The sequence below is a fragment of the Falco rusticolus genome, chromosome 1 (assembly GCF_015220075.1).
Source record: "Falco rusticolus isolate bFalRus1 chromosome 1, bFalRus1.pri, whole genome shotgun sequence".
Lineage (NCBI taxonomy): Eukaryota > Metazoa > Chordata > Aves > Falconiformes > Falconidae > Falco > Falco rusticolus.
Window position 1 is genome coordinate 17861308 of NC_051187.1, and position 27258 is coordinate 17888565.

Sequence of the window (27258 nt, forward strand, 5' to 3'; positions counted from 1 at the left end):
AATACTTTAGAATAAATCTAAGTTTAGTCCTCCCAAAATAACTAAAGGAACAGTAACTGAAATTCAACAGAAAAACAAATGTTACATTTTAAATGTACTTTTCTCAGGACTGTATTCAACATTCAGGTTAGCAGCTGATTCTCCTTCCATGTTAAGTCAATCAGTTTGTATTTGACTTCAATACGAGACCATGTGATTGAGTAGCCTGAGCCTTGGCTACACTTTCTTACCTTCAGTTAATCTATATCTTCTCCATGTTTTCTTAAATTTATTCTGGTTGGAAGCTAGTTGGCTTCTTAGTGTGTCATAATGGAAAAGGTGCAGAACACATAAAATCAGGAAGAAATAAATTGTTATTTTCCCTGTCCAAACTAAAGAGTTTCAAAGCAGGATTCTGGGTTTGAGAAGAATTATACTGTGACCACAATGTTTTCCTGTTGCCAAGCTCCGTGGTAGATACTGTGTTCTTGTTGTGGTGACGAAGTAGGTTCCTACACCACAAGTAAATGTCATCCCTACAAAATGGAATAATTCTAAACTCAGCATGATAGTTAAAGCTCTTGTCTTTCACAAAACTGGGACTTAAGCAGCTTATCAACCAACCTGTTATGTTTTTGATTCAGTGCCATGACATTGGCTAGTTAGAATCTTAACTTTTTCTGCAGTCATGAAATTCTCTCATGCTGCTCCCTGTTGTGCACTGATGCTGTGAAATGCAAGAGAATTCCAGGCACATGTGAGAAAATATCAACTTGCCATGGAAGATTTATTGGTGAGGGAACGGTCAAATTCTTTCTTTATACACAATTCTAAGCCTGGAACAGCTTCCTTGTCTCCAGCAGATGAGAATGAAATCTGGCTCATTTAATCTAATTTTGTCTCCACCGACAGATCCTTCTCTCTAGTTCTGGTCTGCAGAGCTGATTTTTATAATAGTTTCAATATAAAAAACAAAAAAAAACCCAAAAAACAACCAAAAAACCCCACCAACCAAACAAAAAAAACCCACCAAAAAACCAACAACTCTGTATAGAGAGCCTCCAGTGTTTCCTCTGGATGTTTTGTAACTCCCACTGTTAACCAGTAACTATGCAATTTTTTATTTTGATAATGACGCCTGGAATACTGGAAGATCTAACATTTACTCAGCCAAAACAATTTATCTTGGTATAACAGGATCAGCATCTCAGCTGGGGCTTCTGGATGCTACTCTACTACAAACAAAATAAAAAACCAGAGTCAGCTGAAATTAATAGTATATTGGAGACATGCCTTTACTCTCCTCGCACATGTAAGAACATGTTGAGGATATTAAATCAGAACACAATAAATTGAAAGAAATGGATTTTTCCATAAATATCAAACATGTTAGATAGCAGCTATCTAAGTAACCAGCAGTGCTTCTTAAATATTGCTACAACATTCTTAATGGATGGTTTTCCTTGTGGCTACATAGGCATGTGTACTGTGCTAGCTCCTGCCTCCTCTTACATTGCAATACGTAGGAAGCTATTATTCCCAAATGGAGCATTTGCTTGCTGACATCACATGGGGTAGGATCCTTTTGTTTGCCTGTGTCTCCTGCATTGAAATGTTTGTCTGAGTCACAAATCCCACTGCCTTTCTTCCTCTGTGTCATGCTGGCTTGAGAGCTTCTCCCTGACTCACCGTTTTTAAATTTTGACACAGCCCAGTTTGCTGCATGGCAATTGAACACTTTTCCTTTTAATATTTTATTATGTAATTTATATCTAAACATTTTAATAATCCAAAAATCACTGCCACTTTTTTTGCAGCTTTTTGAATAGAGAGGTTTTGTGACTCAGATTCAGCACTGAATTGTCTCAAGGCAAAGTCAGTTTAGGGTTATTGAATTAAAAATTAAAGATAGTGACTCCCACAACTTGAATTCTCCATTTAGCCTGCTAGCTGAGTTTCCTCAGCTATAACAATATCAACCACATTATCAGGCCAGAAAGGGGTCATATGTGTGCATGTATACAAACACTTCTCGTAATTGAAGTAATTACTGTTTTGTACTGCAGTACCTTTCTTCTCCTCTAATAGTCTTATTGATTTGTTTTCTCTTAATGACAAGAGGACAAAATCCTGCTGTATTTTCAGTGTACCTTCATTTTTTCACTTGGTTTAGATTCTGGAGCTGCTCACATATTGGTGGTGTCTAAGAAGCCTGGGTTTCCTCTTTATTAAAGCCATGAACAAAACCGATCCCGATTACAGAAACCTCATTCCAAATGCTTTTGTAAAGGAACGTGGGGGCTAAGGGCTATTCATGCAGCAGTTTGGATCAAGCTTGACTGATGGTAAAAGATCCTTACTTACTAAGACAGGAACATAAAATTACCACGGTGGATTAAATCTTTTCTCTTTCAGATGTGGTCTTTCATCTCTGTTGTTGCCACTATGAGATAAATGAGAAGTTCAAAACAGTGCTTTGATTGTCCTTGATCAAGGGCTTTGCGGCAGGTAAGGGCTAATGCCCCAATCTGGCATATCATTTAAGCATGTACTTATCTTAAAGCATCCACTGGCAGTTGCCTTCTGCCCTGGTCTGAGGCATGGAAGCAGGCTGCTGCATGAAACCTTGTTAAAATTCAGATACACACAAAACCAGATGGGTGATCAAGACCTGTGTCATTAAGTGTACTGTAATAAACAGATGCTCACATTTCATTGCTTTTTTACCCAACGAAGTAGTTGTATTCTCCAGCACCCCCCACCCCCCCCCCAAAAAAAAAGAAAGCTGAAGCCTCTTGTTATAGAAAACATAGATTTATTATAAAAGTAAAATCATGCCATACACAAAGGAATTTCCTGCCACACAAATTTGCATATTGCAGTTTTAATGTTAAAATAAAGTCCAGAGCAGGAATTTGAGTCCCTCAGGCTACTTTTGGTTGTATGTTCACTATGCAATCGGTCTCCTGCCGCACACGTTTTTTAACATTCAACTTTTGAATCACTATTACATTTCCTCTTCTCTCCGTGGCCGTTTGCGAGGGTTCATTTCAGTACCTTCTACATTCTGAGTGACAGCTGGAGGCTGCACATCTCGGAAGCCATGAGACTGTAAGATATAAGCAAAATCATGTGGTAACTCTTCTGTGGATATAAAGCATGAGTAACGAGTTCCCAGAAGATCAGAATAAGGTATGATGCTGTCATTTATTTTAGACGAGCAGCCACAGAACGTTTATAGACCAGGCTAAGCTCAGAACTGCAAGCTTTTCAACACACATGCCAACTAATAAATGTGTCTCCTCATTTTATTTTTTGGAGATATTTTAGATTCACCAACAAGGCCATCTTTTTCATTTTACCACTAATAACCCCTATGGCTATGAAGCACTGCTTCTCTGTAAATTAACTTATGTTGCCTGTTTAAATAAATTAAAAGCCAAATCCTTCAGCCCTTATTCAAGCTCCCGCAGAAGCAAGGAGATGACTGGATTAATTGCCTCAGTCATTTTCAGAAACAAACTGAATTTCTAAAACCTAGGATATTTTTGTTCAATGAGACATTGTAAGAGAACAGCATATCTGCATCAGTCTCTAGACTGCAAAGACTGTCCCAGCATAGTAATTTATGGGACACAATGGGATGAGAACCTTTAACTGCCAAAAACTAAATGTAGAAGTGGAAACTGTAAGCTCTCTCCTGAGTAGCAGCATTAAGTGATGTATTTGGCTTAGTACCATTCGTATTTTCTGTTACTGTAGCTCACAATTTAATGATTTTAAAAGATTTTAAAGGACGCAAGATCTGGAAAATCAGTTAGTTAAACATGTCATCAGTGCAGATGGCAATACTGAGATGTTATGCGAAGCCTGCAACTGTCTTCCCATCTCCAGACAAGTGCTGTGCAGGGAGCACTGCTGACAGCTCAATGAAGACTCTCACTGCAGTGCAGACTTGAGAGATGGAAAGGGGTTAATCAGAAAATAAATTGCTTTGGGGATCCTGAATGCTCAGGTAGAGACAATGTGGGGATGAAAGCATTTCAGGAAAGCTGACATTTTAGGTTGGTGCAGTGTGAAAAAGCAGGTGGAGTTCCTATCAGACATGACTTTTCTAAAATGCCACTGTCCCCCACACCGAGATCAATCCAAAACAAAACAAAACCTAATCAAAATGTTTTGCTTAAGACTCCCATCCCTGTATTTCTATTTCTAAATGCACAGCCTGCTATGTTTTTAAAGGAACAAACGGCAAGAGGTGCCACAAGGGCAGAATTTGTGCAGTCCCTCTGCTATTATAAGCAACTCAAGTGTTATTCTAAATAGCGTAATGGGGAATCTTCAAGTTTAATGTTTCACTGCTGCTTGCGTCTAATCTCTGCCATTTCCCTTAGGCACAAAGGTGGAGCTGTAGCCAAGAATCCACTTAATCCAGCATGCTAGATTCCCAGTGAAAGCATTCCAATGGTTATAAAGGCCAGAACATGATAAAGCAGGCTGCTTAGTATGGATGTTTTGTATTTAAAGGCATGTACCTTCTGGGCACAGCGCCTCAAAATTACAAGACATTTGTGTGTATTTGTGAAGCTTATCAGTGGTTTTTAGATGATGAGCACATGTCTAACGTAACCAAGGACCTACAAAGCTCAAATAGTCCTTGGTCCTTTTGAATTGTTCTTTAACTTTTGGCATCTACAGACTGCATCAAGACTGACAAAGGTAGATGGCTTTATTACTTGAGTGGTATTCTCATTACCAGTCTAGCAGACCCTCCACAGTTCAGGGAAACACTGACAATTCCTGCTCAGAATACAGGTCCTGGGTTTCAGTCTTTCACGTCCTAATAATCAGGTCACATTACTGGGGAAATTTAGGTGAATCAGATGATCTACTTACTCCCTTGTGCATAAATCAATTTACATTTCTATACTCTGCATTTAAGAATGAATCCTTATCAACCTGTGAAAGAAACTCTACTTCATTTGATAAATGTTCCACAACTTCCACACTTGCTCAGTGGCGACCAACTTGCCAGTATGCTGGAAAGGACACAGATGAAAAAAGAACTTGAGCTTGGTCACTGTTACACGCTTCTCCATCAGCTTACAGGCACTGAACAGCCAGTTTGTCAATGGTACCAAAGTATCTAATTTGTGTAAATCTAAACATCTTTGAGGATCTAGGCTTGAGGAATTTATTATTTTTTTAACTATCTTTTTTTTAATGCTGGTTATACATAAATGTGCTAGATTAGATTTGGAAACGTTGAACACGTATTTACATCTTCCAGTTTAACTACAGAGATTGGAATGAGAAATGATAACAGCAGACTGTTACCATCAGACCTGAATTTCATGAAAAAACCAGGGATAATACATTTTTTACTTAGAGAAACCATCTGCTGAAGCAGCTCAACAGGATTAAGGGAAAACGCAGGGATAATCTTAAATTCTAACTAATCTTTGATTAGGATACACTTACAACTGTATTTCAAGATTGTGTGCATTCACACAGAAGACAGCATAGCTGTTTTATAATGCATATAAAACTGAAAGGAAAAGGCAAGATAAAATCCATCTGTTTGTCAGCTGGAGAGAAAAGGGCTGCACACTCACATCACATGATCCAAACAACCTTGGAATATAACCTCACTTATCCTTCCAGTCTTTACAGAACTAAGAAAATATATGTGTGCGTGTGTGTGTGTGCGCACAGTATTTCTTCTGTCCAGGTGAATACACTCAGGAGTAAAAAAATTATCTGTTCAATAGTTTGAAGATCTCATCTTATAGCAGCATTAAAATCTGCAGGAAATGCTATGGCAACATGTTTCCATGAGGACACATAGCAAATAGCTATGGCAGGTACCTATGTATCTGACATTTGAAGATGTAAGAGTGGAGTGGTGAGGTTTTTTTAAACCTAAATACAGCTTAGACAGTATGTTTTCTCATTAATATGTATCTAAGCACTCCACAAAAGAAAATAATCAGAGGATTTAACTGGAAGCTCTTCATATGACAGTAACAGAAGAGAAAAATCTGTATATATATAGGGTCACCAGTAGGATGGGAGCTAAGAAAGAGATAAATACAGCCTAGGTTTTATGAAATATGTCTGGTACAAAGCACTGGTGAGAACTCTGGAATACCATGTACGATTCTGGTCATCCTTGTCCTAAGAAGATAAATTCAACTGGAGCAGATGCAGAGAAGAGCCACTAAGGAAACAATAACATACCTGACAAGGGAGAAACAGCTTGGCTTATTCAAGTCTCCCAAAATGAAGACTCAGAGATACACCATTGTTCTCCGTAATTGCACTTGGGCCAAAAGTTAATGTCAAGGGCAGATAAGTAAGTCATACTAGCACAAGAACAGATGGGGACAGCTGCCTGTAAATTTGATCTGGAAATCAAAATGTTTTAATTCTATCAGGACTAAAATGCTGGGTCATTTTTCTGAAGAGAAAATATTCATGCCAAATATTCATGAACCTGGAGACATCCCAGTTTACCAGTTACCTCCAGAAGGCAAGTGAAAGGCAACACTAAGAAAGCAAACATCATTCTCAGATTTGTCTCTGTGTCTGAAAATTTCTTTACAGCTAACAATTTGCTCCCATCTCTGTACCTCCATCCCAAAAGAAATACTAACTGTAATGTGATATGGTATGGTTGACTCCTTCTGACTCGGTGATTTGTATAACGTTGCCAACCTGGTTAAACAAAAACCAGATAATTATGATTAGTGAATACAATTAAAAAAAACATTCTAGGTAAACAAATGACCAAACCCAAGTTTTCCCACAATCAGGGGGTAGGTGACCAGTGGAATTTTTATGTAAGTGTTTTCATATAGGTCATTTAAACTGTGGATGCTCAATTTCCATCCTTACATGACCTGTTAGCTTAAATACAATGCAGACCTACTAAAAAGAGTGACTGATTCATTAACCTTGTTTCATCACAGTATTTGATCACATTTTTGGAACAATATTCACTATGAATTAATTCCAAACACCACTTTCTTAAAATGCAAACAAAAAAGGTTTTGAGCATAACTCTTTCCTACTCCCTTAAGCAATCATTTGTTCATTGACCTCTCAAAGCTGGAAGATACCCTCAAGAATTCAAATACTTCTAGGGAGGTTTTTTCTAGAGATTTCACAAGCCTGTCAATATAACCTAGTGAATGGAGAATGAGAATAAGATGTTCTATTTCTAAGCCCAACCTTGCCACTGACATACAGCATAACCTTGAGAAAACAGTTTCCCTTGTATTTCTCCTCTAACACTTCCTTGATTTTGTGCATTTAGACTCTAAGTGATGCATCTTGATTTGTGCTTATACAGCACCTAGCCCAATAGATGCTTGCATAATATAGACAGAACATTGCCAAGCATCTCAAAAGCAAGGGTTTTTTCAATTAGTCCCAGGGCTGCTAGCGTGCACCATGGCCACCTCCCCAAAACTTACATTTATGTAAAGCCGATATAGAAAATGTTCTATTCTTTGTATCAAGACGCCCTGCCAAAGGTCCCATTAATTACTTTGGGTGGGTTTTTTTCACCTCTCTGAGGTGCCATTCTATTAGAGAGCACGTAATTACAGCTTGAGGAACACTGCCACTTCATATTAGCTACACAGGGAATTCCTCAGAACATTTAAGTGGTGGGTTATACTTGACAAAAAAGCCTAAATCTGAAGCTGCAGAAGCCATGCTTTTACAAGTGCTTAGCTGGAGCTCTGCTGCATGCCTCTGACTCAACAGGATCTTTCTTCACAGCAATGAGAACCCTTGTAATTAAGCTCTGACATTTTCAGTAGTAGAGAGAAAGAAAAAGACAGGTATCATATTTGGTCAAAGCACAATTAAAAAAAAAAAAAAGGCAAATGGATTCTCAAATGGTGATTCTCACACCTTTGTGCCTCAATAAAACTAATATAAAAACAAGAACAACAAAACCATGATGGATCATCAGGTACAGGTAGTTTGTGTAAAAATGCAACAGAACCTAGCTATTTCTGTTTTTTACAGATAGGCCGTTGGAATTGGAATTGCTGTTTCTGCAGGCCCCACTCCATATTAGCTGCACATTTAGAACAGCAAATAAAACATATTTGTCTATCTTTGGCTTGCTTTCTGGAATCTGTATTTACAACCTTCCTAGCTGTGTTGCATAAGAAAAAAGCTTTTCTGATATATAAAATTAACTTTTGTTCACTCTGCAATCATTATGTTGATGCAACTTCTATCTTATAAAGGCTGTTAACTAATCAGTGATGTTAATTTAATTCCAAATTAAACAGCCTGCTGTAATCATTCTGCATTGCCTTCAAACTTAGAATTTTAAAAACAAAACTCCACGAGAAAGTGTCACCACATTTCTCTATTTCTCTTTCAAGTTTAACAAGGAAAACTATGCACAACAACATTCCAGTAGCATTTTTGTTCACTGTTTGCAGAAGATTAGGGAACTAAAGCACAGCTTCTTAATCTGGAGTTGCTGCATTGAGATACTACATACAAGACAAATTATACTGATCAGGAAAAAGAAGTGAGCTTGCAATATAGTGAAGAGGGGAAAAAAGAACCAAAACCCAGAAAAGATGTCATTGCAACAGAATTTCTTACTGTTTCTAGAAGGGTTGTCTTCATTCTTTTGGGCTTCTAAAATCATCCTCCATAGGCCGGCTCTGCATTGGGAGTAAATGCAGAATTCTGCATCTCTGCAGGTCACTGTAACTTGCTATGTGCATAACTGTCCGGTTTTGCAGAACCATCCTGCTACATTCAAAAGCAACAAGGTCCAATGGCAGCCCACGAAGGCTCAGGGGTCAGTAGGCCTACAGTCTGTCCATCCACTTGAGAACCACTATCTAGGTGGAAAGCCTCTTTGGCACCTTTGGCTTTGTAATGACTGGGGCTTAAAAGGCTGAAGCAAAGAAATTCTGCTCCCGGCTTACAAAATGCAAATAGCAAAAAAAAAAAATCTGCTTAGCCACCAGATCCTAAATTCTTGTGTCTGAACAACTGCCATTAGGATGTTATATTTTGATGAGCCATGGCATCTTGTCAGAAAGAGTACAGCACTGCAGCAAGCTGACCATGGTGAGGAGGAGGAGCATGACAGTTCAGCCCAGAATGTCTTCGGCTGAAGTGGAAGGCTCTCTTTGAGCCATGGTAGCCTAGAACATGTCAGACCAAGGCCAGAAGTCAAATTCAAATCCCTGCCTGGCCACTAGGTAGGGCCAGCCTGGAAAAGATTCTCAGATGTCACACTTGTCATGTACCTTACTGGGCGACATTCTCACTTACCTCTGACTGTTGTCCCAGTGAAAGATTAAACGGACAGTAGCAGCATGTCCCCAGCTTTCTCCTGAGTGACACAAAATGACAGGCCATTTATTTATCTCCTCTAACAGCAGCAGCAGCAGTAAACTGAACTGAAATTAGACCAGTCTTCCAAAAATCCCCGTGATTAAGACATATATACCTTTCTTGCAGTAATGAATCACATCTTTTTCATATGTGCAAGGATCTCTCAACTAGTTTATCAAATATACTGAGATAAGGAATAACCTCTGTATTCACAGTGTGGTTTATAGGAAGTTTGATGCAATACTTCCATATCTGTAGGAAGATTTTATATACACCTAATACAGGACAAGTACTAGACAATCTTGAAAATGGGCAGCATGAAGAAAAGATTTTTCTAAATACTACTGAAGTCTAGTATGTCTAAATCCTACTTCAAAATTGCGATATTCTGTCTCTCAGGCATAATTACAAGCAAACATCACTCCCTATGGGATAAAAGCTTTGAGAGAAAGTCAATGATTATTAAAGTATTAAGGGCCCCTGAAGCAGTCTTCTGCTTTTGACAGCAAAATGCAAAAGAACATAACCAAAAGCAAGGGGCAGGGGTGCATAGTGGAAAGAGAGAGGAAAGTTTGGATTGTTATCCTATTGTAAGGGAAACAGTCCTACTGTTTCAGTTCACACCTGACCACAAGCTCAGTCAATTTATAAAGTTTTATTGGGTGTTTTCCTCTGTTTATCCCAGGAGACAGTCAGTAGTCCAAAGATGGATTGCATTTTAAAACGGTCACTTTGGTGAAGTGCTGCAAGCCTCTCCTATTCACCTGCCCACAGCCCTGTAACTTCTGCATCAGTCCCTGGTCTCCATCAGCTCACCAGCCCCACATGCCCCATATGCTCTGGTATTCACTGTAGCACAGAAAAGAAAAAAAAACCCGATTCAACTGTAATGAAGACCTAGATCCTCTAGGCATCTTGCCAGACCTTGCTCCACTGTATCTAAGTTGAGATTAAAGATTTTGGCTACCAGATACAGTTCCAAGTCAGAGATCAAAACACATTTTACAATGGGTACAAATTCCACGCTAGAATGTTCCCAACTATATTGAGTATGAGAGAAAAATGCTACTGTAAAATGAGATATTCATCTACAGCCAGTTTAACTGAGTTTAACTCAGAAATATTTGACCTTCTTTCTAAATATATCCAGTGGAAATGTCTAGGAACACCCAGCTTAACTCACTAGTGGGAAAGAAAGCTGTGCCCTTCATAAAGCTTTTGACGTAATACCTTGCAACATCCCACCACTCAGTGGATAAGGAATTGGCTTATCCAATTGTGGATAAAGAACTGTGGTCAATGACTCAAAGTCCAAGTGGAGACCCGTGATGAGTGGCGTTCCTCAGGGGTCCATACTGGGACCAGCGCCGTTCAACATCTTTGTTGGCGACATGGACAGTGGGATCAAGCGCACCCTCAGCAAGTTTGCTGACAATACCAAGCTGTGCATTGTCACCACACTGGAGGGAAGGGATGCCATCCAGGGGGACCCTGATAGGCTTGAGAGATGGGCCTGATCGAAGCTCATGAAGTTCAACAAGGCCAAGTGCAAGGTCCTGCACCTGAGTCAGGGCAACCCCCATTATCAATACAGGCTGGGCAGAGAATGGATTGGGAGCAACCCGTTGGGATTGGGAGGAGGACTGGGGGGTGTTGGTGGATGAAAAGCTCTACATGGCTTGACAATGCGCTTGCAGCCCAGAAAGCCAACCATACCCTGGGCTGCATTCCATGCAGCATGGCCAGCAGGTCAAGGGAGGTGATTCCCCCTCTCTAGTCCACTTTGGTAGACACCCCCCTGCAGTACTGTAGCCAGTTCTGGGGCCCCTACCATAAGGAGGACATGGACTTGTTGGGGTGAGTTCAGAGGAGGTCACGAAGATGATCAGAGGGCTGGAGCACCTCTCCTATGAAGACAGGCTGAGTGAGTTGCAGTTGTTCAGCCTGGAAAAGAGAAGGCTCTGGGGAGACCTTACAGCGACCTTCCAGTACCTAAAGGGGCTTACTGAAAAGCTGGAGAGGGACTTTTTACAAGGGCATGTAAAGATAGGTCAAGGTGTAATGGTTTTAAACTGAAAGACAGTATATTTAGATTAAATATTACATAGACATTCTCTGTTGTGAGGGTGATGAGACACTGGAACAGGTTGCCTAGAGAATCTGTGGATGCCCCATCCCTGGAAGTGTTCAAGGCTAGGCTGGATGGGGCTTTGAGCAGCCTGGTCTAGGGGAATATGTACCTGCATCCCCTGCCCATGGCAGGGAGGTTGGAACTAGATGACCTTGAAGGTCCCTTCCAACCCAAAGTATTCTATAATTCTATGATCTGTGCTTCCCCCCAATTAGGACCTTTCCTTCTGCTAGGAAGCTCAGTAAATTTAGAGAGTAATGCTCTTGTGAAATCTTAGAAAAGACTGTCTCTAAGGCTTACCAATCAATGGGTGAAAAAAAAAAAACAAAACTATTTAGAGGAAAAATTAGGACTGATTTTACTTGGGGTTTTGCTGCTGACCCCTCCCTCAATAGTTCCTTTGGCTACAATCAACCATGGAGAAGCAGGAGGTTCTTTAGCTTTTACAACTGCTGAAATAGCATCCCTTCAGAGCGGGTCATAAAAATCACCTTGTAATCCACCAGCTCAATACTTGCACCAAATCTATGGAATAAATTCACATCGAAACGAAAACAGCTTTGTACCGCTCTGAAATCTACTCTGGATGTCTTCACATTCTTTACTCTCCCTATGACTCAATAAACACAACAACTCCCAAACAACACTGGCTATTGAAAAAAGACAGACTCTATTAGCTTTAATTGAGTTTGTAGCCAGAAAGGCTGCCAAAAATAATACATCGGAGAACAGGAGGCAAAAAGGGTCAGATACTGGAAGCTGGGTCTTTATCTGCACACACAGCTCAAAATTCCACATTTTTTACATTCTTGAAGGAGGGGTCTGTATTTGTTCTTTTTATCTTACATCTGTGCCAAATGCTTCAATGCCTGTACAGACACTGAGACCATCTTTGCCTCTGTACTGTCCCCTTCTCCCACTCCTCCAGAACAAGGGAATCATTACTTAGCTCACAGAAACTTGAGTATGTGGGCAGAGAATTTGTGCCCTTTAACTGCATCATAAAATAATACAAAGTTACAACCCAAAATAAGATTTAAATTCTGAGCTTTTTCTTAATTTGTCAGAATCTCTAGTTCAGAAGAGCTGTTCTATTTTCCCCTGTGACCGCAGCACAAGAGTCTGTATGAGGTACTCTGCTCATTACAGGGCAAAATTGAGCAGCCTGTAAAGAATACTTGAACTCACTATGGGCAGACTGTAGTTGAGGATCCCATATAGAACTTCCCTCTACACCATAACTGTAGGGAGCAATGGGTAGAGAGCTGCAGCTATGCAGTAAGTAAGAAACACCTTTGCAAATAATTAATGGAAGGTGTTCAAGCGTAATGGCAGAATAAACAATTGAAACTGTTTTGGAGAGGCAGTGAATGATTCTCAGGGAATTTAGGAAATTGCAGCATAGTTTGAGGTGTGCAACCATTAAGCTGTGTTCTTTAGTTAGTGCTTTAACCTGTTCATCTCCACATTCCTGCTAGAAGTTTACTGCTCCCAGGTCCACCCCTGCATTTTTTGTAGGATCATTCACCAGCCAATTTCAGTCTAAATTACTTGATTTATCAAAGGTTTACTTAGTATTTAAATAGCTCAAGCTTACCTGGCTCATTTTTGGCAGAAATGGATTGGGAGACAATCACATATACAGCTCAGCCAGCATGTAAGATGCGGCAGTGACCTCCAGCAGAGGTAGTGGCCTCCTTAGCTGACACAGCTACAGCAGGAATAGAGGTAACTCCACAGCCCAAGATCCTCAGGGGAAGGCTGCAATACATTAGCTGCACATCTAAAAACCTAGTTACTCAGAGAGTTCTTAGTACCTAGTGCTTCCCCATAAAGGGTGATTCTGTCATCTTAAGGAATACTGACAGATCTAATATCAAGTTTAGTATTAAAAATTTTGGTTTAAAAAGGAAAACAAAATAATCCGGCACTCTCAGTCTGTGTTTCTGTAATCTGAACATATCATGACATTTAAAAATATCTGTAATCCCTTTTCGAAAATCTAACCAGGATTCTAATCTGCACACCATGTTTGATTTTAGAACAAAATTTGATAGTTGCTATTTATAATCACAAGGCTGACATAGATAAGCACTCCTGTAGAGTTCCACAATGCTAGCAGTTCCAGATGGGTCTAGTATTTTCACCATGGATTCTGCTACACTGCAGAAATTCAGGAAACTATTTCATTTCTTTGTACATGGTGCCAAAAGAAAGGAGGTCATGTATTTGCAGATTAACTCATTTTTCAACTCACAAGCTAAACACCTACCTAAAGCAGGTACCAATGTGGACTGGCTTTGTCCAATCCTTGTCGTCATTTGGTTTGTCAAAACTACCTAAAAGAGGAAACGGAAACACACAATCAAGAAAATCTCCAGAAAAAGAGGTATACAACAAAGGAAGAGAGTTGTTTTTTTTTTCAAAAAGCTTTTACCAATACAGTTAGTCAGGGGTAATGAAGCTTCCATGTTAACGAGAAGAAACTGTAAAGATACCTCACCTTTTCTCAATAGCTACAAGAAAATAAGAAAATACATTATGCAAGGTTCTCAGTTTGTATGGCAGGGAGGTTTCTTTTATTCAAGAATTTAAATAAACCTAAATTTCTCCCTTCCCAAGGGATGCAAACTACACAAATGGTATATTCTACTGTATTTGTACTAAATACTGTTTGGATCTGTATTTAGATGCATGTGACTTGCAGTAGCCCTCTATAAAGAGATACCTTTCAGTTATTGGCATAAACGAACTGGGTGGTGCTGCTCAAAACATGCATAAGCCTACTGATTAACAGAGTTTCTGCACCTTGTAGTCTAAAAATGTGCAAGTGGGTACAATACAAAGCAGAATGAAAGTGAACAGACAGAGCGGGGGAGTGTTTTTGCAGCACGAATCACTTGTAGGAGGTTCACAGACAGTCTAGGTTAGATCCCTGGTAGAAGTGGGGGTGGGTGAGACAGAAAAGAGCCAGGAATATTAATTGCAAAGTTCAATAAAAATGTAAAATAAAAAATTGTACCTATCTTAAACCCTAGGGGTTTTCATTGTTTGACACACTTGTACGATTCTTGCTTGAATAGTCAGAAAAGTGTGCTACAGCAAGCAATTCCACCGAGCACACGGGGCGCACCCCAAAACATTTACATAGCTGAAAGCCCCAAGACACGTATGGTGTATTTCAGAGAAGTAACTCATCATATATGGATTATAACAGCCCAAAATAGGCTCCCCATCTCACTGCTGGAGAAGAGCTGCTCTGGGTGTCCTAGCACAACCCAACCCATTCAGCTTTAGAAACCAAAGGAACTTCCTTCCTACCGTATTAGAGCATTCAGACTGCCCAGCTTTGCTGCCCGACAAGCAATCTCTGGCATGCACGCTGAATTTAGACTGCTTGCAAGCTACATGGAGCTAACTAAAAAACTAACAAGAGGGCCACTCTGAGCTAACTAATTTCTGAAGCTCTGTGACTGATCACATCTTTAGCAAGTGTTCATTTAGCAAGCGTTTGTACGAAACTACTCACTTGTTCAACAGAAATAAGTTATACATGTTTCCCTTGACCAAAGAAAGAAAAGACTGTACAATGACAACTGCTCCTGTTCAAGGTCACCGGGTACCCAATTTACCAGTGAAAGCATGCTGTAAACTGGAGGTTTTGCAAGTCAAGCAGTCATATAACATTCGTCTCCCTTGGTACCCACACCAGCGGGAAGAAGCTTCATAATTCACATCAGGGTGACAGAGAGGGTACACTTTCAGCAGCAAGCACAATCTCCTAACCCAGACGGAATGCAGAGCTCTGCTCTTTCCCCTCCTGCAGCTATCTGAGGAAGCACAAGGGGAGGCTTATTTTTAGCAGTTCGGAACAAAAGCCAATTGCACAAAAGAGCCGTGGATGACAAGGTTGCAAGTCACCTGGAAACAGTTACACGCACGAGCACCATTTTGAGCCTGTCTAAGCTCTAATTCCTGAACAATGCTTCTCTGTGCTGTAAAAGACCTGCCAAAACAACTTCTGGAACAGATGTAGCTTCTGAGTGCCATCTGCTGGCTACGCGGCTCCAGACCTGCTGGCCTCCACATTGGCGTAAATGACGTAGAAACAATGCCCAGGAAGGAAGCCATGGGTTTCTGTGGATGCCAGAGGAGCAAGCCAAACCAGCTGATAAAGTGGTTTTCCTCCCTAAGAACAGTTCCTCTGCTAAGACCATAGTTTATTTTTACACGAAGAGTGGAAAGTTATGCTGGAACTGCTAAATACTCTGATGTGTTCTAATGCATGTGCTTTGTAGGTAAGTCACCAAAGGAGCATTCCTTGTCCAACCACATCATTCAAGAAGACAATGTGAAACAGCATGACAAATTGATATGCTACCATTTAATTTAGTTCCACAGGATGCTTTTAATGCAAATTTGACTTACTTTGGCAAGTCTAGGAAGTTTCCACCTAACAGTTTTGCCTGTGTGATTCATCTATATTTACTAACCAAACTGGCAAGCATGAATGTAGAGGACATTCTTGCAGTTTTATTTTGCTATTTACAGGCTACCATAAATCACATTTGCTTAATTCTTTGTAATGTATTTATTCCACAGTAGCACCTTTTGTGATTTAAACCTGCCCCAGACTTACCGCTGATTTATGATCATTTGCTATGATGATCAGCTGTTGTGCAAGACCATTCAAAAGCCTTGTTCGAAGTGAGAGGTCCTCAAAGTCATGGCGAAAAGGAAATGCAATGCCATCAACTACCACCAGTCGGACCTAAATGCAGAAGAAAAGGAAAAACTACCATTACTATCCTACAAACAAATGACAAAAATCAGCAAGACCTCTTTTTAAGTGCACTGGAATGTTTTACATAAGGTGATGACAATCTTTATTTCATACTCAGATGTGTGTGACAGCGTAACACCTATGGTCCACATATCTCAGAGACAATCAGCACTCCACAAGAGTGCAGGGTAAAGAGCCTCAAGCGCCAAACACACTAGTGCACTTGCTAAGTGCAATACTGCATTATGCATAGATAATAGCTCAGATCATAGCTGCACTAGGTTAAACAAAATGCTGCACTAAGCTCTCCCATTAGTTAACTCAGCAGAGAGCTGCCCTTCCGACTGTTTCCAGTTTCAGACCTCGCTCACAGCTAGCTGACTTCTCTGCAGCACCTGGTACAGAATACAAAATAACAAAGCTAGACTTAAAGCCTTGCAGAGGAGAAGCTGGAGAAAAGAAAAAAAATCGTTAAACATCAGAATTGTACCTCAATTAACTTTCCATGAACACTAATTTATTTCACCTTCTCCCTCAAAAAATAAACCCAAACCAAAATTAGAATACATGCTGTCTCTGGTCACTGTTACGATAACTCATCTGATTCTAAGGCTCACATCTTAGAAACACGGATTTTAACAGATGCTTAAAGGTATTCCAGACACTACACAATGGAGCCGAGGATCTGTCTTGCCTGAAGATGTTTGCTTTGCTGAATTATTACTTTTGTAGCAATCATTAGCCGAAGCTAGAGCACAATGCTGCTGCTGGCTCATCACCCTCAAGACACTATATAAACATTAGTCTTGGATTTTGATTTATTCAAACTTCATTTGTTGTAGCTATTTTGATGACCCAGGTATGTCTGAAATACAGAAGGGAGATGGATGGTCTTACAGTGCCTGCATGTTCAGATGTCACTCAAATCCTAGGTATCTACAAGTTCTTGCATTAATGTACAACATAAAAAATTTGAAACAACACAAGAAAACTAATTTTCTGTATTATTGATTTAACTCATTACTGGGAAGCAGCTTTGTGACTAGAACATACAAGCCTGCAGCAAACACCACTGTGAAATGGCCCTGGGCCTCCAACTGAAAAAAATAAAAAGCCCTTAATTTGACAAAGAAGATTAAATAGTTAGCATTAAAAGAAGATACTCTTCTGTTTTCTCATTTTTCCTTCTTCCTGCAAATTCTGTTCTGTAAGCCTGTACATCTTCCTCATACATAATTTTTTGACTTTAAGAACCATCATTTTAACAGTATAAACATGACTCTGCTAGAAAAGAATGCATACATAGTTATATTACTTGCTTATCAGACGAATATGTCCAGGTAGGATGCAACTTAGTTTATTCTCCCCCAGTTGCACTTGTTATAAAATACTAAACAGACTTAAAGTATTCAAAAGTAATGTATATAGAGAAAATTTGGTAACACATGCTTTCTCCATGTCAGTTTGCCTCTACTAGACCTTAAAGAATTAGGTTTATTATGACAAGAATATTTCCTAACATAGTCTTTTTCATATTATTGGTCTTTCTCATATTATTAACAATATCTCAAACTAGTTCATCGTTCCAAATGACACTCCCTACAACTATGTCTCTCTCAAAAAAACCCTAAAACCTCGAGGTTTCCTGTGGTCCCAGTCTCCGTTCCAGGTCTGCACAGAGGGTTCAGACTAATTTTAATGAGAGCTGGACTGCAATGAGCAATCTGTCAAGTCACTTTTAGCCTGTCCAAGGAATCACCAGAAGATCTTATGGTTCTCCCGCAACCTTCAGTATTTTGGGCTCCAGGCCAAGCACAGATAATCAGCACAGATGGTACCAGAGAACTGCAGCCCAACGTAACTGTGCTAATGAAGCCATGTACTTTCCACAAGAGCAAACACAACAGGGCACCGTTAGTACCTGGCAGAGAAAGGGAAATACCAGACTACACTAAGCAAAAGTAAGACTCCCATCTGCGCTTTCAAGAACATAACAGCTTCCAAAAATGGAAATTATATGCAAAAGACAATCTAACTAAACAACGTTGATTTGTGCTCTATTAGAATAAGGCACAAGTCATCTTCCACAAATCCTGTTCGGGAGTGATCTTCTGTGCAGAATCTAGAAATCTGGAAGGGAGGTGGTAAAAATATGCCTTACAATAGCATTTCACTAAGACACTAGGTACTAGGAAACTTTTTGGCTGTAGTCCACCCAAGAGTCAAGCTGCAGGCTCTGGTTGCTTGTAGCAACAGAAGATGTACTGGAAAGAAGGAGAAGAGTCACTTTCTGGACGCCAAGATGATGCAGGATGCTTCTGGTCCTCTGTGATCTTCTAGGACAAAAAAAATGGCACTAACCCTCTCTGATCCCCCTGCATCATGCTCATCACACACACGCCCAGCTCAGAGACTCTTCTGTAAAGCAGTTTTGTGACGACTCATAGTTCAGCACTCACAGAAATGCAACATGCGGCAACGCAGATCCAGCATCCTCACTTCGAAGTGGAGATTCAGGATGATGGCAGCAGTGGTAGCAAAAGCAAATTACTTTCAAGAGTAACTGGGATGGGAATGAAAACGCAAACAAGCAAGCAAGCTTTACATTTGTACTCTGTATATTATTGCCAAGCTGATGAGGTACCAAGGTGTTACTCATGTTACTCTTACTATAACAGATGAACATCCCTGAAAATCTATAGTGTGAAGATGAGTGGTATCTTCTGATGTCTGCAATAACCCTTACCTTTGAATGCTCTGAAAGAAAGTCTGGGAGGAGGTAGACCTGTGCAAGCAGTTCTATGTAGTCACGGCAACGGAAGTAATATATGTGAGAAAGGATACTTTCAAGAGAGAACATCTCCAAAGCTTTTAGATGATCTGAGAACAAATAAATAGATGCGTAAATGAGTCAGAAGTCTGTATGAACATATTGCTACTTTCATCATTCTACCAGACTATACCCTCCACATATAGCAACAACAAAACCCCCTGAAACAGAAACAGTCAAGGTAAAGAGTGTGGGAAATGTACCTTCCATCTGGCATGAAAGTCAAGAAGGTGGCGAGCAGATGCTATCTCAGCATTTGCACATAGATACACCGGAGCCTCCAAGGGAGTGCTCAAAAAATGAAAAACTTGTTTCTGAAAAAATAACTTTTCCAGTAAATCATTTTCAAGCCAGACATCACCAGAGGACAATGGTGACTATTAATCATCCATTGTTTAATGTACAGGCAGTAGCTCATTAAATATGGTGTCCCTTTACCTCAGTTCAAATACAAGTCTGCTGCATAAAATGCTCTAAAAGTAACGTAAGAGTTGTGTCAGTATATCCAACACTGATAACTTACAGCATAAAACTCTTCATTAAATGCAGTCTGGCTATATTGACCTTCTGAAGGATCTCAATTCCAGCTAGTTTTACAATACAGGGCTTCAGTAGCAACATTGCCTTAAGAATTCTGCCATTCCTCTTCTCCTTCCCCAGCTGCTCTTCCTGTCCCCGTGCTGTAGCACATTATCCTTCAGTTTTGCTGACAGAGTTGTGTTTGGGTTTTGCTGTAAATTTGATCATTAAAGGGCTTAAAAAATAGAAAAGAAAAGAAAAGAAAAGAAAAAAGGAGGAAAAAGCCAAAACCCACAAATCATCACGTAGAAAAAGAATTGTTCCTCAAGTAGATCAGCTCAGTCTGCAAATGGCTCCACATAGTGATGCAGTTCAGGGTATGGTACATAGAGGTGGAAATAAGAGGCTGGCAGTAAGGACTCCTTAAGCCAGTGCTGCTGCTGAAACCCTCAAACTGTAAAACTGAAGCCTACAAGACATTTGTTTCACTCAGATCCCAGCCTACCAGGCAGAAAAAAACAACTCAGCAACGTACCTTCTTCTTGATGAGCTTCAGCAATAAGCTGGCAATGCTGCACGCAGGCAGCTGCAATATCTGCTACTCTTTCTACCATAAAACTTCCTTCAGTATCAATGAACACAGCTTCTCCAGCTACACCCCCAAAGCATTCCGGGATTTGTACATCTACTGCCAACTGCATACTGCCATGGGAAACAGAAAAAAGATAAATATATACATCACAAAGGTCTGCCCTCCCAGCTCTCTCCTGAAGTAACACTTCTGCTGAGGAATATATGGAACAGGAAGCAGTACAGCTGTTATCATGATTATATTTATAATGCTGTAGAAGAACCAGAGATTGCAGTCATGACAACAAGAAAAATAAACTCTTTTCATAGTTAAATTAAACAGAAGTGTTTCTCATTTGCACAAAAGTATTCTAAAAATAAAATACCATAGCTGTGTTTTCCCAACACCAGGTGCTCCACAGATCTCAGTGATTTTTGTTAGTTGCACACCACCTCCCAGAATATTGTCTAGTGCTGAACAGAAGGTGATGATGAAGCCCTGGGCTTGCTCTTCTTCCAGAAGTTCCAGTGCTGTGCACTTTCTGGTGGCACCTGATCCCCCAGCAGTCCCAGCTGCACCTCCGTGACATTCCTGCCTCACAACCTGTAATGCTTCCAGTGCCTCTTCTTTGGAGATTCCAATTTCTAGAAAAGTCAAAACCATGAAACGCCACCTTATTTTTATAAACAGTGATTTATTTAAAGTACGAAGAGATAATGAAACTTGTTTGACAGAACCTGATCATTATGCAGTGTAACACAAATTAATCCTTTTTGTATAGCCGTGCACATCGTTATACAGCTTGCTAACATCTCTGGAACTAATGATGTGATTTTCAAACTCAGAGCAATGATGCCCCGTGTTTAGAATTCAGGTGACAGTAAGCTATCTGCAAATAAAAGTATCAGAACTGTTGTTCATAGACATGGACGAGATCTGGCAGAGCAATTCACCTATTCTGCACTGCATGTGCTATCATATTAGTTTCACCTGAAGCAAATAAGGTCCCATAAAAGAAATCAGACTGCGGACTAGTGAGTGACACCTCTACTGACGGTACTCTGAATTCTCAGGGTATTCCAGGGCTGAGCACCTTATAAATCATTTCTAGATGTAAAACACAAACCTAGTAAAAGAGATGAGATACCTGCAAATATCTGTGTGCCTATCTTTATACACACACATCTGTCAGGATCCAGCTACTTCACTTTTATCTTCAAGGCAAAACTATCACCCCACATTATTATTATAGATAATAAAACTACTGTTAATGAAAATCATAGAATGGTTTGGGTTGGAAGGGACCTTCAAGATCACGTAGTTCCAGCCCCCCTGCCATGGGGGGGGTGTCACCTCCCAGCAGCCCAGGCTGCTCCCAGCCCCATCCAGCCTGGTCCTGAGCCCTCCCAGCGATGGGCACCCCGGGCCAGCTCATCGCCGCCCTCACCGGGGAGGGTTACAACACGCTTCTTACAAGGGCTGTGCAAACCCTGTTTTAGCTTCTTGGGAAAAGTAACTTTCTGAATTCATAGAAGTTGTTTATTCAAAGCATGTGCAGCTGGGGAAAGAAGAGGAATGAGACAGAATACTCTTCTTTTTCTGTATCTGATTTAAACGTATCACAGTGTAAGAAGGATCTTTTATCAGAACCGGTTTGGGGTTGGTTTTTTTATTTGTTTGTGGCTGGTTTTTTTTGCTTAGGCACACGTGAAGGTCAGTAAACATTTACTTTCCCCATTCCTCCAGGTCTCGGTGAGATTTCCTCGGGGAGCTGCGCAGAGCACGGCCCAGGCGTCCCACCTGCACCACCCCCACAAATAAGCGAAATCCCGCTGAAACCCCGCTGAAACCCCACAAACGAGCCGCTACGGCCCTTGCGCGGAAAGGAGAGGGTTGGGGCAGGCGGTGGGGAGGGGGGCCGCGGGGAGAGGGGCCGCCCGTCCCGCCCGTCCCGCCCGCCGATACCTTTGCTCAGCCCGCAGGGGCCGGTCTCCAGCAGCTCCTGCGCCGTCTGGAAGCCGGCAGCGATGAGCCTGGCGCGCAGCGCAGGGGCCAGGGGGAGGCTGCCCACATCGCGCTGCATGGCGCCGGCGGGCCGCGCCGATAGGCCGCGACAGGCCCCGCCCCGCCCGCGGGCTGAGGCGCCAACGGCCGGTGGCGCATGCGCCGCGAGCGGAGCCGCGAGGCCATCTGGGGCGCGAGCGCGTGCCGTGGCCGTTAGGGAGGCGTCGGCGCTGAGGTAACGGCAGCTGAGGAGGTAGCTGAGGTGGCTTGAGGTAGCCGAGGCAGCTGAGGTAACGGCAGCTGAGAAGGCTTGAGGTGGCTGAGGTAACAGCAGCTGAGGGGGCTGAAGTAACGGTAGCAGGGGGACTGAGGTGGCTGCAGCCTCAGGCTATGGCTGTAAATTGTGGGAAGGAGGGCAGAAACAGCTGCAAGGCTGCTGGGCCTGAGCAGCCCTGACCCCACAACAGTGGTGGCTTTGTCCTGTCTTTGGTCAGAGAGGCCTGTGTGCCTGGCAGGCTCCAAGGGATGCACCTGTCATGTCCGTTGTCACCTCTCCCTTTTCCTCCTTGGGACCATGTTTTCTGTTGGCCAGGCTTTGCCCACTAACAATCCCACATCAGCTTATCTTATTTATGGGCAGGCCTTTCCTCAGAGGGTGCAGTTAAGGCAGAGAGAGGCTGATTTCACATTCCATCTTGGGATTCATCTGGAGGAAACGGCTGTAACTGATTGGGTCAGTGCTGGGGGCTTTGAAGTAAAAAAGTTCTTTGAGCTATGGCGTTTCACAGCGTTGTTATGTTTTGTACCTTTTCCTAGTTCTGCTGAGGACAGGAGATGGCTCATGCTCTCCCTCTTCCAATTCCCTGCCCGGTCCAGCTTGGAAGTATGAAAGGTGACTCCCTGGAAGCTCAGCTGCATGAGTATGTCAGGCAAGGAAACTATGTGAAAGTGAAAAAGCTTCTGAAAAAAGGTAAAATCTTAGTTTAGACACATACTGGGAGGAGAGAGTTACATTTTCCTGTATGCTTGTATCTGTGGTAAAAAAACAGGCTATGTGCACAATCAGTTTTACTGAGTGAAATGTGTTTACAAAATTAATTTGCCTTTTCTAAGCGGAACTTGTTATTGAATCAAAAAACATTGTATGAAAATGAGGAAATTGAAAAGGAAGCAAAGGTTTTAGTTGTAAGGTGCTCATAAGGAAATAGTTGAGATATTTTAAGACTGAAAGTCTACTTTAGGAATATACTCTTTAAATGGGATATTATCCTTAATTCGGATTGTGAAATGCTTGAGGTGTGGTTCAGATACTGGTATTTTTGACGCGTAGATTTGCAACTAAATGGGAACAGGGAACTTTGTAAATGAAAACTAATACATGATGCAGTTTTTTTTCGTTTGACCATCAAGAACTCTGACGGCCTGTGTTGTGCCGGGAGGGGGCGCTGCTGCTGGTACATGCAGGCGGGGCCGCCTGAGGGCCCTGCGGAGGGGCGGGGCAGCGCGCCTGATTGGGCGTCTGAGGCAGAAGATGTAAATGAGGGGGCGGGATCCCACTCGCGCCACGCGCGGCGCTGCCCTGGGCCGCGGGGCGGCTCCGTGGGGTCGGGCTCGCGGGTGCGCGGCGGCGCGGCGCGGGCGGGAGCGCGGGGGTCCGGCGCGGGTGCGCGCGTGGTGGTGTCCGTGTGGTGGAGGGCGGTGCGCGGCGGTGGGGGCTGTCGCGCGGCGGTTGTGACGTTAAGACTATACTTTCAGGGATCATTTCTGTAGTTGGTCACTAGAGGAGAGTGATCTTCCCTGATCGGCGTCACAAGCCACGAGGAGGATGGTTGTGCTTTCTCCTGAGCGCGAAGCGGGTGTGCGGTGCTGCTTGTGCAGGGACCGCCCACCATTGATGACCGTTCCCGCCTCCCTCGGGTGGCGGGAGGGAGAGAGCACGGGCTGAGTGGTTTGTGCCTTTTTTTTCAACGTATTTAAGGACAGATCAGTTGTGTGCCCGGGGTGTCCTAACAAACATGTCCCAGCAGAACGCGCAATAGATTCAGTAGGGCCTTTATTCTGGGACGGTCAGTGCTTCGTTTTTCACACCTCTTTAGTGGATTTTTCGGTAGCAATGACACAGGCCGTCAGGCGGGTTTAGGTTTTAACGACCCGAAGGGATGAAGAAGGTGTTCATTGAAAAATGGTTTGAAAGTTGGTTATTACCTGAGTGTGCGTCTTAGGCGGTGGTGTTCTTGAGCTGTCTGCTCTATAGGGCAAGGTGACTTGGCAGGTGCTGTGAAGTTGTTTCTGATCATAGAATCGCTTAGGTTGGGAAAGGCCTTTAAGATGATTTGGTCTAACCATTAACCCAGCACTGAGTACTGCCAAGCCCACCACTGAACCACGTCCCCAAGCACCGCAGCTACACAGCTTTTAAATACCTTCCAGGATGGTGACTCCGCCACTTACCTGGGCAACCTGTTCCAGTGCTTGACAACCCTTTCAGTGAAGAAATATTTCCTAATATCCAGTCTAAATGTCTCCTGGTGCAACTTGAGGCTGTCTCCTCTTGTCCTGTGGCTTGTTACTTGGAAGAAGAGACTGACACCCACCTGCCTACAGCCCCCTTTCAGGTAGCTGTAGAGAGCAATAAGGTCTCCCCTGACACTCCTTTTCTCCAAGACTAGGCATGCCTGGTTCCCTCAGCTGCACCTAGCTCTTGTGCTCCAGACCCTTCACCAGCTTTGTTGCCCTTCTCTGGATGTGCTCCAGCACCTCAGTGTCTTTCTTGTAGTGAGGGGCCCAAACCAAACACGGTATTCAAGGTGCAGCCTCACCAGTGCCAAGCACAGGGGTCCTGCTGTCCGGGTCCTGCTGTCCTGGTCCTGCTGGCCACACTGTTTCAGATACAACCAGGATGCTGTTGGCCACCTGGGCATGCTGCTGGCTCGTGTTCATTGGCTGTCGACCAGCACCCCCAGGTCCTTTCCTGCCAGGCACTTTCCAGCCACTTTTCCCCAAGCCTGTAGTGTTGTATGGGGTTGTTGTGGCCCCTGTGTTCATCAGAGTGTGACAAAGGGCCAGGGAGAAACGTGCCTGAAAGCTCCGGGCCTCGATAGGTGCTGGAAGCCGGTGCACAGCCTTTAGAGCGCCAGCCGAGAGATGTGCAATGGTGGTGCCTGGGCATCTCCTTCTCTGGTGGTGTGGGGAGGAGATAGCACGGGCAGAGACGGTGGTATCTTCTATTGTGTCAAGAGAACGGCAGCAGCCCAGGCCCCGCTGGCTGTAGGCCTGTGCAGGGCGTTTGGCTCGGCGAGCCCTCTCCTGGCGACCTGTGCTGGCGCGGGCGGAGGTCGGGGCGCCGGTAGCCGGTGGCGGTGAGCGGGGCCGGGCCGGGCGGCCTGAGCTCGGCTGCGGAGAACGGAGGCGGGGCAGCGCGCCTGATTGGGCGTCTGAGGCAGAAGATGTAAATGAGGGGGCGGGATCCCACTCGCGCCACGCGCGGCGCTGCCCTGGGCCGCGGGGCGGCTCCGTGGGGTCGGGCTCGCGGGTGCGCGGCGGCGCGGCGCGGGCGGGAGCGCGGGGGTCCGGCGCGGGTGCGCGCGTGGTGGTGTCCGTGTGGTGGAGGGCGGTGCGCGGCGGTGGGGGCTGTCGCGCGGCGGTTGTGGCGTTAAGACTATACTTTCAGGGATCATTTCTGTAGTTGGTCACTAGAGGAGAGTGATCTTCCCTGATCGGCGTCACAAGCCACGAGGAGGATGGTTGTGCTTTCTCCTGAGCGCGAAGCGGGTGTGCGGTGCTGCTTGTGCAGGGACCGCCCACCATTGATGACCGTTCCCGCCTCCTTCGGGTGGCGGGAGGGAGAGAGCACGGGCTGAGTGGTTTGTGCCCCTTTTTATTGTTCGTTTCAAAAATAGTTGGATGGTGGTGCGGGGGGCGCCTGGTGCACTTGCGGGGTGCGCGACGACCGGGGTGGGTGCAGCACAGTGAGCTACAGCAGGCTGCGTCGGGGGGAGTCGCGGGCCTGTGCAGGTGCAGGCAATGTGCTTTAGTGCTGTCGGGGAGGGGTGGAGAGCATGCTGGGGCCAGGGGGACACTGCACTGGCTTCACCTGGGATAGAGTAAATTTTTTTCTTAGTATCTGTTGCAGCGCTGTGTTGTGAATTTGGGGTGAGAGTAGTATTGATAGCGCACCTGATGGTTTTGGTCGTTGTTTGATAATGTTGATATTTAAAGTCAAGGACTCTTCAGTTATTTGAGCTTGCCAGTGGTAGGGCTGGAGGGGACACAGCAAGGACAGCTGACCCAAACTAGCCAGAGGGATATCCCGTAACATATGACGTCACGCTGTCTGTAAGCTGGAGGAGGAAGGCACATTTGGTGTTAAGGCATTTGTTTGTCCAAGTAACCGTTACATGTGATGGAGCCCTGCTTTTCTGGGATGGCCGAACGCCTGCCTGCTGATGGAAAGAAATGAAAAATTCCTGTTCTGCTTTGCTTGCGCACACGGCTTGTGCTTTATCTATTAAATTGTTCCTGTCTCAACCCTCGTATTTTACATTCCTTTATGATTCTCCTTCCCATCCCTCTGACTGTGGTGGGAGTGAGCGAGCAGCTGTGTGGCACTTAAGTCACCAGCTGGCATTAAACCAGGACAGGGACCCTGCTTTCCTCTGGCACACCATGCTTTCCCTGGAAGGCTGGGCATGGGGCCGCGGGCGTCGCACGTTGGCCTTGCAGGGGATTAGGCAGGAGCTGCTCACCCTTGGCACAGAGTCACCGAGCGGCGTGGGCGCCGGGCCTTCAGGGGCCACCCCGGCCCTGCGCAGGTCGAGCGTGCTCGCCACTTGATGTTGTGTCACTCGTGCCGGGGCGCCCCGGGCCTGGACTGCCAGGACTGCTGATGGAGGGAACGCTGCGCGCGGTGCGGGTCCCGGGGCTTCTTCAAGGGGGCCCGGGGAACGCGGCCGAAGCGTTTCCCGCAGCCCCCGGGCGGGCGGCACGGCGCCTCGTGCGGAGCCCGGGGCCGCTGCGAGAGGGCGGGCCTGGATTAGAGGCGCCCCTGATTGGGCGTC

At 43.7% G+C, this 27258-nt stretch overlaps 2 protein-coding genes and 2 non-coding genes across 6 annotated transcripts in view; 3 read left to right on the forward strand and 1 right to left on the reverse strand.

Moving 5' to 3' along the window:
• Window positions 1–2774: 2774 nt before the first annotated feature.
• On the reverse strand, window positions 2775–22315 carry RAD51C (RAD51 paralog C). Of its 3 annotated transcripts, XM_037372092.1 has the most exons (10): window positions 22163–22315; window positions 20583–20841; window positions 20162–20328; window positions 19024–19157; window positions 16134–16265; window positions 13767–13833; window positions 9301–9361; window positions 8617–8678; window positions 6636–6696; window positions 2775–3088 (listed from the first exon to the last, which is right to left on the reverse strand). In XM_037372092.1, the coding sequence occupies exons 1-10, from the start codon at window positions 22278–22280 to the stop codon at window positions 3040–3042; spliced, it is 1110 nt and encodes a 369-aa protein (XP_037227989.1). In that variant the 5' UTR covers window positions 22281–22315; the 3' UTR covers window positions 2775–3039. The 3 variants fall into 3 exon arrangements, with proteins under 3 accessions (XP_037227989.1, XP_037227991.1, XP_037227998.1); XM_037372094.1 differs by lacking the exon at window positions 8617–8678; XM_037372101.1 differs by lacking the exons at window positions 6636–6696; window positions 8617–8678.
• A 706-nt stretch (window positions 22316–23021) lies between these two features.
• The window catches only part of TEX14 (testis expressed 14, intercellular bridge forming factor), a 32339-nt gene continuing 28102 nt past the window's right edge, over window positions 23022–27258 (forward strand). Inside the window, exon 1 of the mRNA XM_037372113.1 lies at window positions 23022–23171. Coding sequence (XP_037228010.1) covers window positions 23036–23171 — 136 coding nt within the window. The 5' untranslated portion in view covers window positions 23022–23035. The remainder of the gene's footprint in view (window positions 23172–27258) is intronic.
• Window positions 23941–24151, forward strand: LOC119142557. The gene has a single exon (XR_005102317.1). It is a non-coding gene; the product is annotated as a small nucleolar RNA U3 (small nucleolar RNA).
• Window positions 25856–26066, forward strand: LOC119142589. The gene has a single exon (XR_005102347.1). It is a non-coding gene; the product is annotated as a small nucleolar RNA U3 (small nucleolar RNA).

What these genes read in the sequence shown, in the direction of transcription:
- RAD51C (XM_037372092.1), bottom strand. Translation starts at nt 22,280, where the DNA reads ATGCAGCGCGATGTGGGCAGCCTCCCCCTGGCCCCTGCGCTGCGCGCC. An exon ending in GTTGGGAAAACACAGCTATG is followed by an intron (nt 20,329 to 20,582) that starts GTATTTTATTTT and finishes TTCCCATGGCAG; the next exon opens with TATGCAGTTGGCAGTAGATG. An exon ending in CACTGGGACAACAGTCAGAG is followed by an intron (nt 8,679 to 9,300) that starts GTAAGTGAGAAT and finishes CTCCCAATGCAG; the next exon opens with AGCCGGCCTATGGAGGATGA.